At 33.2% G+C, this 19298-nt stretch overlaps 1 protein-coding gene across 9 annotated transcripts in view; it reads right to left on the bottom strand.

Moving 5' to 3' along the window:
* The window catches only part of Jmjd1c (jumonji domain containing 1C), a 280879-nt gene that overhangs the window by 160902 nt on the left and 100679 nt on the right, over positions 1-19298 (bottom strand). For 6 of the 9 annotated variants that reach the window (XM_040273600.2, XM_040273601.2, XM_040273602.2 and 3 more), the window contains one exon: positions 8292-8456. The exons of the other annotated variants lie outside the window; for them this stretch is intronic. In XM_040273600.2, the coding sequence (XP_040129534.2) occupies positions 8292-8456 (165 nt within the window). The remainder of the gene's footprint in view (positions 1-8291; positions 8457-19298) is intronic. 9 annotated transcript variants of the gene reach the window in all.

Raw genomic sequence — 19298 nt, 5'->3', positions numbered from 1 at the left:
ATTTACTATCCAAATATATAAAATTCAGACACTAACATAATCAAGATTTATGTTGCTTATATTTATCTAATATAACCATAAATGCATTTTTAAAGCTGCATAATATCCTTCCAAATTAATTTAACAACATTCAGGAAATACTGGACATTCAAGTTGTCTCCTTTTTATCTGCTTTAGTAATGTTACAATGAACATCTTTCTGCATGTTAACTTAATGCCTTTCGTTTTTGTATCTGTAGCTCTTACACAGTCTGTTTCATATAAAGTGTCTGACAAACATTAGTTGAACTGAATATACTTTCTACTTTTTAAAAATTGTTTTTAAGGATAATTTCCTAAGAGTAGAATTAATAAATCAAAGAGTATGAACTTCTTTGCGATTCTTACAACATACTTTCCAAAAAATTGTCATTTTGTAATCCACAATAAATGAATACATATACTCATCCATTACAATATTTGCCAGCCCTAGATTTTAGCATTAGAAAAGTTAATACTTTATTATACATAATCTGATATCTTAAAGTGTTTTACCTTTAAAAGAAGTAATAATCCTGAATGTGTCATACTGCCATTTCAATTTCATTTTTTACCCAAGTATTTAGAAAATACCTATATATTAATAATTCTAATTCTGGAAACTCAGATATTGATATATAAAAGCTGTTAAAATGAACTTACTTCAAAGTTCATTTGTAATTTGGAATGTGGCATGTCTTCACATCTTAGTAAAATGTGGTTAAGGCCATGAACTAAATCCATTTTGTCAACATAATAGTCAATATTAGGGCAATTTGGTTCTTAAGGGTAATGAATTCTTTTCAAACGTTTGAGAGAGTTTCTTTCAGAACAGATAGTAACCAAAAGGCATTGTTAGTAGAAAAAACACCTAAAAGAAATAAATTAATGAAGGTTTACATAATTATAATCAAAATTCCTGATCAAAATTCCTGTTCAGGGGCTGGGGATGTGGCTCAAGCGGTAGCGCGCTCGCCCGGCATGTGTGTGGCCCGGGTTCGATCCTCAGCACCACATACCAACAAAGATTTTGTGTCTGCCGAACTGAAAAATAGATACTAAAAAAATTCTCTCTCTCTTTAAAAAAAAAAAAAATTCCTGTTCAAACCAGAATTACAGAAGGAAAATCTGTACCAGGAAGAAACTGAGTTTCCTAAAACTTACCTCAGAAATTCAGGCAAATTATCAGAAATTAGGAAATTTAGTTGACTTATTTGGTCAGCTTCTTCCTTTCATATCTTTAAAGTAACTAAGTTGGGTAATTCTACACTTCCCTACTTGTACAATTTAAAAACCAAATTCGTACTTTATTAGAATGAGGGCATTATAAGCTTTTTAGTATTTATTTTTGTCTATATTGCCATGTTTAAAAATGGTAATTCACTGTTTTACCAAAACTGGCTGATTCTATTTTCCTGTCCTTTGATTTTAGCTTAAATTAATAGCCAGGAAACCTACTATAACTCTCAGTGGAGTTGTTTTTCACTAGCTAGGTTGCAGACAATCATTTTTAATTAAGTATGTATTCAATAAGATAGTGAGGCACTGGTGCTACATTGCTAGAAACCATACAAAGATGAGTAAGACATGATTCCTGTCCTCAAAGAACTTACAATCTAGTAGAGGAAGACAGACATGCAAACAATTAGATAAAATACAAAGCAGAATGTGCTGGTTGTTAAAACAGGTACAAACAAGTTCTACAGGAGTACAGATTGGTGAGATTAATTCTGGTTGGGGTGATCTGGAAGGCTGGGCCAGCAGAAAAGTAGGAGAAAACTTTGCCCCTTAGAAAATGCAGTAGTATTACAGCCCAGCTGGGTTAGGGTCAAAGCCCCACTCCCCACAGAAGGTTTTCCTAAAGGAGATGGAGCCAGGGCCCTAACCCAGTTAGGTAGGTAATTCGTTGATTTCAATTATGATTGCCAACACTTTCTCTTTCTCTGGTGCAGATAAGTGTGCTTTCACAAATATTTTACTTTAACAACAATATATTAAGTAACTTACACAGAAATGTAAGTTACCTCAGCCTACATTGTTAGAATGACCTCAGGTGGTACCCTGACCATACAGGACCAAGCAAAAAAAGTGAGCACTTCAGTTTATTTTATGTGGTGCTCCAATAAATGTCTGGCTACTAATATCTTAGACAAAGAGACAATTCCAGAGAAGTAATCTGTACTTTGTTGAAGATGTAATTACTTTTAAATTTTAAAAATAAACTAATGAGACAACAGCATTTTTTTCCTGTCGTAATTTTTTTTTAAAAACTAGCAGGTACACTGCCAGTTTCCACTCATTTCCAGGAATAAGAGGTAGACAAGATAACATAACCAATATGTAATATTTAACAGGTACCACACGAGGAGTGAAACTAGAAAGAGGATAATAAATACAAACATATGTTGAAGTACAAAAAAACATAAAGCAAGTAGTATCATGTGTACAAAATTAGAAACATTAAATCTGTAGAAAATTAAAGACAAAGTATTAGTTTCTACTCTTTCATCCTGTTGCCACTTCATGGATAGTTCCCTCAAATTTTTTAAATTTGTAGATATGGCATTTCACTGTGCTACAAAAATTTTAAAAATCTGAATTTCATAACTACTATTTATAGACATCCTAAAGAAACCTTATTTTAGTGAACAGAAAGGGAAACAATAGAGTCTCAGTCATATGTACTATAAAAAGATAAATCTGCAAAATTCTTATGAAATTCAACTGATTATTCTCTTAAGTGTTACAAACATTCCCATTTCACTTGTTCACTGTTAAGTTTTACAATGTTTTGAAAGGAAGAAGGGGAGGAAGGGAGGGAGGAAAAAAGAAAGGGAAGGAGGGGAAGACAGGCAGGCAGGCAACAGAAAGGCAGGAAGGAAGGCAGTCACATCCTATCTGAATTAATGAAGATATTCCATTACAGACTTATTTTACAAATAAACTTACAATTTAAAAGGACTTGCTATCCAACAATTAGCTGAGCAAACTACAAAACATGATGAAAGGGTTATAAAATTGGTAATAATTTAAAGAAAACTTATAACAAATATAAGAAACACAAAACCCTAATAAGTACTAAAAATAATCACAAAAATACAAGTTTCTAATAAACATGACAAAATTCATCTTATAAAAGGAATGCAAATTAAAACAATAAAATAGTATTTTAAAATATCCAATTAGCAGAAAAAGAAAAGATAACATTCAATGTTAAATCCTTGAGATGCATAATTGCTCCTACTCTTACGTTTGTTTGGGTTTTAAAACAAGATGACCTGAAAATTATTAATGCTTGCAAGGGTATGGTGTAATGCCTCCACTGACTCGGGGCAATGGCGGTCAGTATAAATCGTCAACAATCAGTGGTAAGATTCTTAAGATTTTTGTGGTTTTCGAGTTCATACTCTTTAACCATTAATTCTACTACTATGAATCTAGATTTTATGAATAATGAGATATAGACAAAGATTTACATACAGTGGCATTTATCACAGTTAAATATAATCCCTTGCAAACTGGAAACAACTACAATTCCAAACATTAGGAAAATGGGTCATTACAAGATTAAATATTATGCAGCCATTAAAAATTGCCTTGAGTTATGTACTCATGAGGAGAATCATACAAAATGAAACACTGGGGTAAAGCAAAGTAGATTCTACTATTTTAATATGGTCTCAACTTAAAACTATGCTTAAAAGAAAGCAGATATTTTGTGTCCTATTACTTTGCCAAATTCATTTATTAGTTCTAACAAGACTTCTTGTGGAATCTACATAGAAGATCACAGAATCTACAAACATAATTTCACTTCTTTTCCAATGTTAATGTCTTTATGTCTTTTTCCTTCCTGTCTCATTTTCTGAGTAGGACTTCCAACATTATATGATGGCAAAAGAAAGCATCTCTCTCTTTTTCCTGATCTTAGAGAATCTCATTCTTTTACCAGTGACTCTGATGGTAACTAAGAAACAAGATATGAATGCCACACACAAAAATCAGTTTCATTTCCATATGCTAATCTTGAACCATTCAAAAAATGAAATGAACAAAAATTTTACTTAAAATAGCATTGAAAAGGATAAATGTGGAATTAATGGAATTAATTATGTGGAATTAATCAGAGGTGAAAGACTTATACATTGAAAACTACAAAACACTGAAGAATTAAATAGAAGAAAACACAAATAAAAGACATCCCATTTTCAAGTATTATAAGACTTAATGTTGATAAGATGTCTACTACTCCAAATCATTTATAGATTTAATGTAATTCCTATCAAAATTTAAAGACATTTTCTGGAGAAATAGAAAAATCACTCTAAAAATTCTTATGGAATCTCAAGGAACACTAGAGAGGGAAAACAAACCCGAAATAAACAAATTTTGGAGGAAAAACACACCATACTACAAAACAACAGTAGTAAAAACAATGTGGTACTGTCACAAGAACAATCACACAAATCAATGCAACAGACCCCAGAGCCCAGAAATAAACCATATAATATAAACAAATGATTTTTTACTAGAGTGCTAAGACTATTCAATAGAGGCAAGGGCAGTCTTTTCAACAAATGGAACTGGTAAAAATGAATATCCACATGTTAAAAAAAAAAACTTGGATCTTTATATCACATATGAAAACTATCTCAAATATAACACCCAAACATGTAGCTGACAACTATGATACTTTGGGAAGAAAATATAAGGAAAATCTTCATGAAATTGGAGTTAGAAATTGTCTGATCTGTTGTTGTCTTTACAATGACAAGGATATGGGCAACAAGAACAACAAAAAGAACATGGACCTCATCACTTATGGTAAGAAATTAGGAATATACAAAGAACCCTTTAAACTCAACAACAACAACAACAACAAAAAACCATTCGAATTTTGCCAATTCAAAAATGGGCATATGACTGAAATATAAACATTATTCCAAAGAAGATATACAATGGCCAATAGGCACAGGAAAAGATGCTCAGTATCACATTCATTAGAGAAATGTAAATCAAAACTACAACGAAGATACCATTTCCCAGCCACTAAGATGGCTAATGCCAACAGAGCAGGGAGGGACCAGAAAATAAGTATTAAAAAACCTTGTACATTGCTGATAGGAATGTAAAATGGTATAGCCACTACGGTATGAGTGCTTCAAATAATTAGAGAATTACCATATGACTCAGCAATTCCGTTTCTAGGTATATTCACAAGCATTCATGTTCACAAAATTAAAAACTTTTGTCCATCAAAAGACACTATCAACAGAATTAAAAGGCAAATAGCAAAATGAGAAAAAATATTTGCAAATCACACATATGATAAGGAATAAATATTAAGACTATATTATTTACAATAGCCAAGAAGTGGAAGTACCCCAAGTATCTGTCTACAGATTTTAAAAATGTGGTATAAACATATAATGGAATAGTATTCTGCCTTAGAAAAGAAGTCAATGCTACAAAATGGATGAACCTTGAAGATACTACTATTCTAAGTGAAATATGTCAGTAAAGGACAATACTATATAATTCTGCTTATAAGATACTTAGCATAGCTAAATTCATAGAGACAAAGAGTAGAATGGCAGTATACACGACCAAAGGTTGGTGGAAAACTGCTTATTAATGAGTAGAATTTCAGTTTTACATGATGGAAAAAGTTCTGTGAATAATGGCTGTGATGACTGGACAACAAAAATGTACTTAGTGCCACTGAACTATACACTTAAAAATGGTTAATATGGCAAATTTTATGTTTAATATACTTTACCACACTTGTTTTAATTCTAAGATAGAAGTAAAAAAAGAAGTAAAAGGAATATATTATCAAAGAATTAAAATGCATGTCTCTTGGTGATGGAATTACAATGAGATTTTCTACTTCAAACCAACTCAGTAATTTTCAAGCATACACTTCTTGCATAAGAGTAAGCTGAGTTTTTTAAAAATTGGGTAATTGTTTAAGTTGTCTTAGTGTTGAGGTTAAAAAATTTAAATAAAAAAATGTCCTAAAGTTATGAAAAATTATTTAAAAATATTTTCTAGTAGAAACCTATAAAATCAGTAATTTATTAATATAAGACAAAATTTTACCTCACTCTATTGGGTGGTGATGGTGTATGGTGGGGTTGAACTCGAGGCACTCGACTAGTGAATCACATTCTCAGCCATAATTTTTTTGTATTTTATTTAGAGGCAGGGTCTCACTGAGTTGCTTTTTTTTTTTTTGCTGAAGCTGGCTTTGAACTTGTGATCCTCCTGCCTCAGCTTCCCAAGCCACTGGGATTCAGCATGTACACCACACCCAGCTTTACCTCACTCCTAATTCCCTCTAAGAATGGGTGAAATTTTTTTTTAAGTTTTTTTTATTCATTAACCATAATATTGAGCTATACATTTTTGTATTATATATATATTATTACTTCCTACTTGAGACTTTATATATAAAATTTACACATATAATTAGAAATTTTAAACAATTTTGAATTAAACTCTGGAAAATCAAAAACCATGCTAGTAAGGGTTAAATTTTTTTACTATTAACAACGTTTATTAAACAAATATTTTGTAAAAACTTACTATGAATTAATTATCTTCTTTCTTTTTTTTCAAAGTTTTCTATGAACTACAGCTTCTGGATATCATTTTTAAATCTTTTAATACTAAATTTTCTTTTAAAAACTGCCATTGATTCAATTCATTAATTCCATTCCTCCTTCTGTTATCTTTTATTTATTATCTTCTATTACCTTTTACCTTTTATTTGTTTTCAGCAGTTCTGGAAATCAAACTGAGATTCACACAGGCTACACAAGCACTCTATCACGGAGCTATATCCCTAGTCCTTAAATCAGGTATCTCTTCAGACTTTTTTTAAAAAAATTAGTCGAAAAATTATGTATATTAAATTACTATTCTATACATAGAAAAGAATTAAATGGTGAACTAAGATAGAAAATTCACACATATTTGATTATTAGCAAATAGAAACTGTCCTATGTGAGCAAACTACATTTTTAAAAATTCAGAATAGGCGTATAGCTTGGTGGTAGGATATTTGCCTAGCATGCAGGAGGCCCTATGTAGAATTCCCAGCACTGTAAAGTAGAAAGTACCTACCCTGTCACATTAGTTACACCAAATATTTAAAATGTTTCAGTGGCATTTAAAATATTTCTTTCATATTGATAAAAAAGATTATTTTATTAAGAAAATACTGCAATTCATTCATTACCTGCTATATATTTTGCCAAATTCGGAGGACAAAGGTTAAAGAGATTCAGCTCTTAATATATATATAGAATAATCGGTTTCATATATTTCTTTCATAAAATCCTTCAAAACTACTGAAGAATTCATTAAAAATCTACTATGTGTTCTTAAATGGACCATTTCCTAATATGAAGTAATTTTACCTATTACCTGAACACATAATTACACATTCAACATCTACTGCCTATAATGATTCACTGATAACAAACCAAGAAAAATCATGTGCTATGGAAGGTGTTAGCATCCTCCATCTTTCACTTATAAACTTTCACTCAGCTAATTTGTTCCATTGCATACAAAACAGTTAACTTTCTCTCAGCATCCTCTAATCTGATTTATGTTTCCACCAAATTGGATAGAATAAATTTGTTATGTTTTGGATCTGGAACATTACCCAAAGGCTCATCTTTTGAAGGCTTGGTCCCCAAAGGAACAATGTTCAGAGGTGGAGGCTCTCTTGCATTCACAGTTGATGGCATTATGAGGAGGCAATAGAAATTATAGGAGGTAGAGCCTAATTAGACAAAGTAAGTCACTACAGGCATTCCTGGAAGGGTATTTCTTGTTCCCAACCTCTTCCTATCTCCCTCCTGTTATTTACTGGATATGTCATGAAGTGAGCAGCTTTCCTTCACCATACCCTGCTGTCGTGATGTTTCTTCTCCTTAGAGCGAGCTGACTATGGACTTCAATCTTTGAAACCATGAGCTAAAATAAAACTTTCCTCCTTTAAGTTGATTTTCATCAGGTATTTTGTCACAGCAATGGAAAGGTAACACAAAACTATTTGTGGATAAAAATGCAGAAAGAGCCCTAACGAGGAGAAACAGTTATTTTAACAAATCAAATCATTTTGAAATTTCTACCAGATATTGCAGAGTATTCAGTAATATTAATCTGTAATCAGACAGATAAACCTTAACTGATATTCAAATCTTGTTCATTCAAAACAAATAATTGAAAATGCTCACTGAAATAGGAATAGATCTTACCAATGCAGGCCACTGAATCTGTTTGCTCTTTGATCCCTGAGTCTGGCTAGGGTCGTTCCTTTTGGCCCAAATTAAGTGGTATTCCACCAAGAAAGTTGAAAAATCTTCATAAACTTTAACCCACTCTCGTTTATCCCATTCAAGATCATCAAATTCCACATATACCTATGGAAAAAAAAATTCATAAGCAACAGAAAGCATAATATTTCAAAACACAAGCCATATCTTTTCCATAAGTTGATGGAAAAGATATTAACAAATTCATTATTTAGATTAACATTTCTCTTAAAAAATTTTTTTAACCCAAACCCCCTATGTATTTCTAACAAGAAGATAAACCAATAAACTATTGTTTATTAAGTAGAGCAATTTACAAACTATTGATCAGCACAGATTGGTCCATGTCCCCTAAATATACAATAAAGAATTCTATATACTGATGGCTTTAGAAGTAGAGGTTGGAAAACATTTTAAAAAGTAAATAGGGGCTGGAGGTATAGATCAGCAATAGAACATGTGCTTACCACGTGCAACACCCTGGGCTCAATCCCCAACACCAAAAATAAATAAATAAATAAATAAATAAATAAATAAATAAATAAATACTAAATATCTTAGATTATGTAAACCATATAGTCTCTATCTATTTACTATTTACTTCTACCTCTAAAGTGCTAATGTAGCCACACAAAACACATAAGCAGAACTTGGTTTTGTACTAATAAAACATACAAAAGGCAGGTAGTAGTACAAGGATAGTAGTACATATGAAAATTAATCAACATAATAAATCACATTAAAAAATAAAGGAAAGAAAAAACATGATCTTTAATAATGCAGAAAAAGCATTTGGAAAAATTAACATTCATGACAAAATACACAATTAACTAGGAATAGAAGAAAAGATATTACCCCAATGTTTAAAAAGTCACATTTGAAAAACCCACAGTTAACACCATTCTCAATGGTCAAAGACTGAAAGATATTCCTCTAAGAAAAAAGTCAAAGTTGTTATAAATTTGGAAAATCAAAACTGACTCTTACACTATTAACTCAATTATTATTCAGTCATTTAGCCCCTCTTTCTACTTTCATCTTTTATCAGTCATTCCCTCAAATTGTCTCTTCATGGAGATGTCTTCCATATTTGATTATGAGTTATGGTGGCAGTAGTTCTGATCTTCCTTATCTTTTTATCCTAATTCTTCCACCTATCTTCTCTTTACATCCTAAGTATTTGTATTTTCCCTTATATCCTCGCCGTTCTTCTGGCCCACCTCAAGATGTTCCAATGTTTTTTAGACCCCCTACTACAACTGAAATGTGTCTTCAAATTCTTACAAGAGGTATTTTTCTTGTTACTTATATTATTTTTGTCAGACCACATATACAATTACATTTCACAAAATCATAATGAAATCGAATAATTGCTATTACCTGTGTAGCCTTGATAAGGTCATAACACAATACATTATTTACATATTTGTACTGATGGAAGAGTAAACAAACCTATTGCATTCCCAGTTATATAAAAACATAACATACAATTATGTAAAGTATGTAATACTTAATATATCAAGATAATAAAAGATTATATTACTGGCATATGAAATTAGTATGCTATATATTTTTATTAAAGTGTAGTCTACTTATGAAAAAAATAATATTTACAGTACGTCATGTTACACCACTAGTTGCCTTGTCTACTCCACGTTTACTCCATCTTTTGATTTCATCAAGAGGCCAAAATCTGCCAGGTGCAGTGGTGCAAGCTTGTAATCTCAGCGGCATAGGAGACTGAGACAGGAATAACTAGAGTTCAAAGGCAGCCTAGCAAAAGTGAGGTGCAAAGCAACTCGGTGAGACTCTGTCTCTAACACACAAAAATAGGGCTGGGGATGTAGCTCAGAAGTCAAGTGCCCTTGAGTTCAATCTCTGGTACCCCACCCCCAAAAAAGAGGCCAAAAATGAGTAATCAATTAATGCCATCTAGATTTTGTAAGTACTCCATGAGTTCCAACAACAATAAAATCACCAACAATGCACTGTATTTCCATCATCAAGCAATACATTAATACACAATCTTTATATATACAACTCAATGAAAAGTAGTTATTCTTCTATGTATTTATAGAGCCTGGTAGTACAGTTTTGCAAACATAAAGTTTTATTTTATATTAATTAATTAATTTAGTGCTGTGGATTGAACTCAGGGTGCTTTGCCACTGAGCTACTTCCCCAGTCCTTTTTATTTTGAGACAGGGTCTTGCTAATTTGCTTAGGGCTCCCTAAGTTGCTGAGGCTGGCCTTGAACTTGTAATCCTGCTCTAACCTCCCAAGTAGTGTGTACCATCATGCCTAACTACATGGCAGGAAACTCTTAAAAGCTACATTTGTGTACTGGAGATGTAGCTCAGCAGTAGAGTACTTGCCAAAAATGGACAGGCCCTGGGTTTTGTACCCAGCATTGCGGGGGTGGGGGATGGGCGGGGAAGAAGTTTGACTTGATGATGTTTGTGCTACTGCCCAATAGGAAGCTAGTTAGATATAAGATATACTTATCTGTTAGAAAAGAGGAATACACTATCAAGGAGTTAACATCTGTCCAAATTATCCATACCAAATCAGAAAAGGAATCCAAGTCAAGGAAGAATTTAACAAACCATTGCCTTCTTCTAATAAACCCATTCTTAGGGACTTTGCTGAGGTCAATCCGATGTTACACAAGATTTCAAGATTCTTAATATATAATTCCTAATTGTGGTATAAGGGCTCTTGGAAACCCCAGAAAACTAGAACAGAGATAACTCTTGGGAAAACCCTAATACTAACTTTGTTCTCCCCACATGGATAATGATATAGTCTTGTTGACAGAATATTCCAGTCAAGAACCTAGAGAGCCAAAAATTAGTAATATTTCCTTATTTTGAAAGATATATCAATGTAAATTCTTCCAAATATAAAGTCCTAGACACAAACTTAGTATTCACAATGAAGTAAGCTTCCAAATACATGGCAATTTAAATAACCTGCTAGGGACCTTATAGACAAAAGGAAACAAATATTGTTTCTTCTCCCTTGCTGACTAACCAACTCACCTTTAGATTGCAGATTATCAAGAACACACTAGCAGGCTGGGGTTGTGGCTCAGTGGTAGAGCACGTGCGAGACCCTAGGTTCGATCCTCAGCACCATATTAAAAAAATAAATAAATGAAATAAAAGTACTGTGTCCAACTACAACTAAAAAAATAAATATTACAACACACACACACACACACACACACACACACACACACACACACACACCCCAGGACTGGGGCTGTAGTACAGAGGCAGAGCTGAATTCATGAGTGAGGCACTGGGTTCAATCCTTTGCACCACATGAAAATAAACAAATAAAGGCATGTTGTCCATCTACAACTACAAATAAACAAACAAACACTAGCCTGTTACTGTTTCGTGGATTCTGACATCAGATCTATGAGACTCCTGGGATCTTATTACTTACAGCAAAAACAACATACAGGGTATATCATCATGATGCATGTGCTAGCTACTCTTGACTTTGAACCAATCTATCTCCTACACTCAAGTCCTATGTCCCATATACAAGGATGAAAAGGACCAAGGATGGACACATGAGCAAAAAGTAAATTGTATTACAGAACAGTAACATTGACTTGGGGGACAGGGTGGTATTCATCACTTAGATAGTAAGTGCAATGAAGTCTGTTCTTGTCTGGGAAAAGTTACTACTTCATCTCTCACAGCTGACTGCTCACTGTACATACAATTCTGAAAGATGGCTCAGATAAAGAGCAGTCAGTATCTTGCATTCTTGGCATATACATTAAGAATGTGAAGGGATACTCAGTGGCCATGGTAGACTACCTATACCAACACATATAAGATTTTATATCTGATCTAACTGAATGAATATCTAATCTAGACTTACAGTGTATGGGTATGTATGTTGAACGGGAGTTGGAGGGTACAGTTTCTTTCCATCAATCTCCAAACCTACATAAAAGCCATTTCAAACTGCATATATTAGACCAAACATTATGGACATTAAGGAACTCAGAAAACAAGGGTGTGTGTGTGTGTGTGTGTGTGTGTATGCGCGCACGCACACGTGCATGGATATGGAATTTACAGCCATGAGTATTGATGTGATTACCATATGAATGAAAATATTGTGAGAAAAAGACAAGAAAAAAATAATTTATTTCATCGAATATGGTGGTGCACAGCTGTCATCAATCCCAGCTACTTGGGAGGCATAGAAGAACGATCTCAAGTTCTGGCCAACCTGGGCAATTTAAAAAGCAAGATACTTTCTCAAAAATAAATAAAAATTAAAACATAAAACAAAAAAGGCTGGGATGTAGTTCAATGGTAGAATGTTCCTGAGTTCAATTCTCAATATTGTGCAAGAAAAAAACAATTAGTGAATATGTTTAAATATGATTTAACCCAAGATATTACAACAATGAATTCTAAGAACTGTTTTCTAGATAAATAAAAGATTGTCATATCAACAAAAGGTGAAAGATAGAGAAAGGAGCCAATATGGCAGCCATTGGTTACATGAGGCTATTGAGTATTTGAAATGTGTCTAGTCTGAATTGAGGTGTGTTATGTGTTAAATAGACATGAGATTCCAAAGAATTACGAGGATAAAGAAAATGAACATGAAATATCTTCCTAATGATTATTTTCTTTGCAAATTATGTTGGTAATCCATAGGGTTAAATGAAAATACATTAAAATTAATGTCTATTTGTTTAAACAAAAGAAGTAAAGGAGAATAAGGTAACATTCTGTATCTTGACTGTAGTACTTATATATCCATATATATATATGGATATATAGTACTACAGTACTACACTGTGTGTGTGTGTGTGTGTGTACACACACACACATGTTGTCTTTTTTTGTGTGTTGTCAAAATTCATATAACTATAAGACAAAATAGGGCAAACTGTACCATATATAAATTATATCTCAACAAACATGACTCTAAAAAGAAATCTAGTTCATGAAGTATTTTAACGGTATTGGGCACATACTAACCACCTGACAAATAATGGCTACTATTATGATTCACTAAAACAACCAGCATCAGACTGTTTCATAGTGGGGTAGGGAGGGGGGACATGGGAGGAAGAGACAAACTCTAGATAGAGCAAAGGAGTGAGAGAAGAAGGGAGGGGGGCATAGGGTTAGAAATGATGGTGGAATGAGATGGACATCATTATCCAAAGTACATGTATGAAGACACGAATTGTGTGAATATACTCTGTATACAACTGAGATGAAAAATTGTGCTCTATATGTGTGATATGAATTGTAATGCATTCCGGTGTCATATATACTAAATCAGAATTTAAAAAAAAAAAAAAGATTGTCACATTCCTCTCTTTTTAAATACATGTATCCTACAACCAACGTCAATATGTATAAAATCTCAAGTTTTGTAGATGTGTTAAAGCAGGTACTGAAAAAAGAGCTGTCATACAACAATGTGCAAGTAGAAGAAATATAAGAAACATGTTGTCATACAATAGTTTCTGCTATTTTGTCCATCCAAATTAACCTGTCCCTTGGACCCTTCAAACCTGAGTACTGCTTATATGGTGAATGTTTCCTTTTCTTGCCCATGTCTGGATTGTTTCTAAGTGGTTACCTGGTTAAGAGACTTTTATTCAATGTATGTGTATCAATATAAGATTATCATACCTAAAGAATTACTTTAGTTTAAGTTACAATTCCAAATCTGCCAATATTTTGAGAACTATAAATCACAATCTAATATAGGAAAGAATGTGACTATTTCATGTTTACTTAAAAATACTAGTTGTAAAAAATCTAAAATACTCATTGAAAAAATATTTCATGTTATTACCACGCAACATATTTTAAGTTAAAATTAATCAATAATTATCACATAAATTTGGTATTAAACCTATTAGATGCACTTGTTTTTCTTTCCTTTAAAATTTATTTTTTAATTGTTGTTGGACCTTTGTTTTATTTAGTTAAGTGCTCTACCACTAGGCCACAACCCAAGTCCTCGATTCCTTTATTTTTCTAGAACTGATTTTTTTTTTTTTTAAAGACCTGTGTGGAAGCCAAGATAAATGATTTTGTAGAAATGAAAGTAGAATGGTAGTTTCTAGAGGATGGGAACATGATAGTGAGGAAATGGATATCAGGGTAACTGATATATAGGAGAAATGGGTGTTGGTAATTCTATAGCACAATCTGGTGACTGTAGTCCACATCCATTTATGGTACATTTAATAAAGTAGAAGAAAGAAGTTCAAGTTTTCCCAACACAAATAAATGATCAATGTTTGAGAAGATGGAAATGCCAATAGTATTGACTTCATCATTATACACTAGATATATGTATCAAATTATCACACTGTACCCCCAATTTATGTACAATTATGTCAATTAAAAACTACAACCAAAGAGAATGGGGGAGGGGGAAATCACAGAATTACCATAGTTTTCAAGTTAAAAAATAAGTTACATTTTCTTAGTGAATACTGATTTGAGCATTCTGAATAGTTAACCATGCCTTCTTTAGTAGTTTAAGGGAAAAAAATTATATATGTGTTATGTGTGTGTGTGTGTATATATATATATAAATAAATGAATAATTTAAATGATGGCAATATTTTTCTTCTCTAAAAACAGTTTTAGGCAGAAAATTTTATTAACCTTTAGTAAACGTGAGAGAATTACATCAATCTTTACAAGTACCTAGAAAGTATAAAGAGAAGGGGCAGGCTTACACAGTGTGAATGCTATACTTGACATTATGTTCTGACTTTTACAAACAATTACACAGTAGTCTTCATCTATCAGGTCTCCTGGAATTCTTAACTGTTAGGTGAAAGCTAAGACTTCAGAATAAAACAAGAGGTTGTTGAATCATACTATAACTGTCACACAATCAAACACTAAGACTAAAAACCCTCAACCCCACCAACATGTGACAAGGGGCCTAAAAAACCACAGCAGCAGACACTATAAATCAACACACAGGGCATGTGATAAATGAATGAATACACTGAAGAAAGATGCATTTGGACTCCTGTGACTTAAAGGTAGAAGACCACACACTTAAAATAGCCTTAATATTTTCACTGAGACGCAGAATATAAGACACAAAGACAAACCACATAAATAGTTATCTCATACTAGACACAAAAGACGCCAAAAACATATGCTGTTTTTTGAACAGATAGCCACTTCAACAAATGGTGCTGGGAAAACTGAAATCCATGTGTAGCAAAATGAAATTAAACCCCTCTCTCTCACCCTGCACAAAAATCAACTGGAAGTGGATAAAGGACTGAGGCACTTGAGCAGAGACCTTTGCCTAATAGAAGAAAAATGAACCCAAACCTCCACCATGTCAGCTTAGGAACTGACCTCCTTAATAAGACTCCTAAAGCACAAGAAGTAAAATCAAAAATCAATAAATAGGAAGAATTCAAACTAAAAAGCTTCTTCACAGCAAAGGAAACAATCAGGAATGTGAAGAGAGCCTACAGAATGGGAGAAAACCTTTACCACACACTTCAGATACAGCATTAATCTCCAGGATATAAAGAACTCAAAAATAACACCAAAAAAACAAATAACCCAACAGATAAATGTGATAAGAAACCAAAAACACACTTCACAGAATGCATCCGACCAATAAATATATGAAAAAATGTTCAACATCTCTTGCAATTAGAAAAATGAAATTAAAAACTACACTGAGATTCCATCTCACTAAAGTCAGAATGGAAATTATCAAGAATAAAAGCAAAAATAAATGTTGGGAAGGATAGGGAGAAAAAGGTACAGTCATACACTGCTGGTGGGACTACAAATTGGTGCAATCACTCTGGAAAGCAGTATGGAGATTTCTCAGAAAACTTGGAATGGGACACCATTTGACCCATTTATCTCACTCCTCTGTTTATACCAAAAGGACTTCAAATCAACATATTACAGTAAATGTCTACAGCAGTTCAATTTACAATAGCTAAACTATAGAACCAACCTAGGTGCCCTTCAACAGATGAATGGATAAAGATGTGATATATATATATGTATATATATATATGTGTATATATATATGTATATATATATATATATATATATATACACACACACACACACACACAATGGAATATAACTTGGGCTTAAAGAAGAATGAAATTATGGCATTTTTAGGCAAATGGATGTAACTGGAGAATACCGTGCTAAGCCACAAAAGATAACCCAATCCCAAAATCCAAAGGCCAAATGTTTTATCTGAAATGTGCATGCTAATTCACAATGGGGGGTGGGGGTGGGGTGACTAGGGAAGAACAGAACAGAAGGGAGGGGGTATAGGGGTAGGAAGAATGATAGAATGAATCACACATTATTCTCCTATGTGCATGTATGATTACATGACTGGTGAAATTCTAACTCATGTAATGAAGAATAAGAAGTTATATTCCATTTATGAATGATGTGTCAAAATGCAGTATTTGTTCCAATTAGTCATGTATAACTAATAAGAATAAATTGAAAAGATTTTCCACATTGACTCTACAAGTTAGATAAGGCTGTAAAATAAGAAAAGGGTCACATAATGACTATAAAAAGGCAAAAAAAGAAAAAAAAGAAAGAAAAAGACCAAGTTTGCTTTCTATATCAGTATTGCTTACTTCTATGAATTATTTACACAATTAATCTTTTAATAGAACTACATGGTGAATAAAATGTATCAAGGACTGCAAAACATTTGACACTGACTTTTCAATTATTTTCTTCACATTTAATGAAAAATAATTATGTTTCTGCTGAGTTACCTAAGTTTCTTATATTATAAACTCATATATCTTACTATGACTTTTAGATAAATTATATATCATATTTAATGTAATATCATTGATGATAATGATGATAGTTTGCTCAGGCTGTAATAACATACCATAGATTGGGTGGTTTAGTCAACAAACTTATTTTCACATAATTCTGGAGGCTGAGTGCAAGATCAGAGTGCAAGCATGGTTGGTTTCTGGTGTGGGGCAAGGAGGGGGTGAGAATTTTTCTTCTTAGGGCACTGATAACATTAGGGTCCCATCCTTACCCTTGTGACTTCATCTAATCTTCATGTCTTTCCCAAAGGTTGCATCTTCAGAAACCAATGCATTGGGGGTTAAGGCTTCAACACATGAATTTTGGTGGGTGTGAGAAAGACACAAATATTCAATTCTAATAATGACAATGACAGCAGCAGTTAAATTTGAGTGTTTTGTCAGGCACGGTGGTCCAGACCTGCGGTCCCATCTACTTGGGAGACTAAAGAAGGTGAACTGCTTGCTACTTGGGAGACTAAAGAAGGTGAACTGCTTGAGCCCAGTGTAGGTAATTTAGAAATGAAGCCCAGTGAGACAACAACAAGAACAAGAAGAAGAATGAGGGGGAGGGGGAGCGGGAGGGAGAGGAAGAATTTATTTACAAAGTGTTGGGAAATGTTCTATAGAAGAGAAAACTAAGGCATTGTTGGTAGGATCACTGAACAAACTAAAAAATGGCTAAAGAGAAAGAAAACCATCAATCAGTTTAGACTTCTTCCTCTCCCTCCCCTACAGAATGAACCCAGTGCCTCAGGCATGTTTGGAAAGTTCATAAATTCTCTTCAATGTTTCACTGAATACCAATACTTGAAAAGATATTTAAATACTTGCATAGGGATCTTTAGGATTCTAATTACACACACACACACACACACACACACACACACAATATCTGTCATCTGACTTTAACCAATTGTTTTCATAATTGTGGCAAACATACTATAGTAACTTTTTCAAATAAACTATATGTTGTGGTTATAGAAATAACAATATACAGTTTTTCCTCCGAAATATTCTTATAACTTCCTTTCATGCAATCATGCACAATGCTTGCAATGTTTGAAAAACAGAATGCCTATCCAGGGTCAACCATAATGCTAGGCACAAAATAACAACACAACCAATCAAGTAACAAATACATATTTTTTTAATATTTATTTTTTAGTTGTATTTAGACACAGTACCTTTATTTTAGTGTGGTGCTGAGGATGGAACCCAGGGCCTCACACATGCTAGGAGAGCGCTATACTGCTGAGCCACAACCCCAGCCCCCCAAATATAATTTTTAATATTCAAAAAATGTTCAAAGTGTTTGTGTGTGAATATAGACATTCAACAATGACAAGCTTATGTAACTCACAATTTAATAAAAATACATGCAAAGTATTATTTATTTTAATAACAAAGGATAAAAATAAAAAATCTAGCCTAGAAAATTAAGAAAATCTACATAAAGAAAATAACATTTGAACAGAATTTGAAGAAATAAACAATTTCACAGATGGAGACAGGAAATTCTTCAAGTGAAAGGGAATAATGTGCTTAAAGGAATGAAAGTTAAGCAGAGACAATATTTCAACTTAACTATATAAGGTTCAAATGATATGAAATAAGGGGAATGAAAAAGGAATTCACAGAAAAGAGCTTGTATTCCACGGAACCTGCCATTCAGTGTTGGAAGGCGCTAGGTACACCTTTAATGTAGCAACCCGCCTGCAGGCCCCTGATCCTCCCAGGCAGGTCCGTGCACAGTCATGGGGTTTTAGGACGTCTGTTGGTGTGTAATCCTTAAATAAAGCATGAGAGTTCTGCAAGCCCAGCTAGGGGCAGTGCCCCTACACAGAGATTCTATGCTAACCTGAAGACTAAAAGCTTAAAAAGTTTTGGAATCTACTCCATTGGACACTGTTGGGATGCTTAGATTCCTGCTGTTGCATCCTCAGGCTGTCATGACAAGTGGAGAGCATTCTCCCTGGTTGCTATGGATTTTGCTGACACAAAGGATGGCCTTTGATGTTGGACAGTTCCTATGAATGTAACATCTTGCCTGTATTAAACTGAGCAGCTACGAAGCACAAAAACCT

This window comes from Ictidomys tridecemlineatus, chromosome 1 (genome assembly GCF_052094955.1).
Source record: "Ictidomys tridecemlineatus isolate mIctTri1 chromosome 1, mIctTri1.hap1, whole genome shotgun sequence".
Taxonomy (NCBI): domain Eukaryota; kingdom Metazoa; phylum Chordata; class Mammalia; order Rodentia; family Sciuridae; genus Ictidomys; species Ictidomys tridecemlineatus.
Note: the sequence above shows the minus strand (reverse complement) of the source record. Positions and strands in the feature narration are given on the sequence as shown.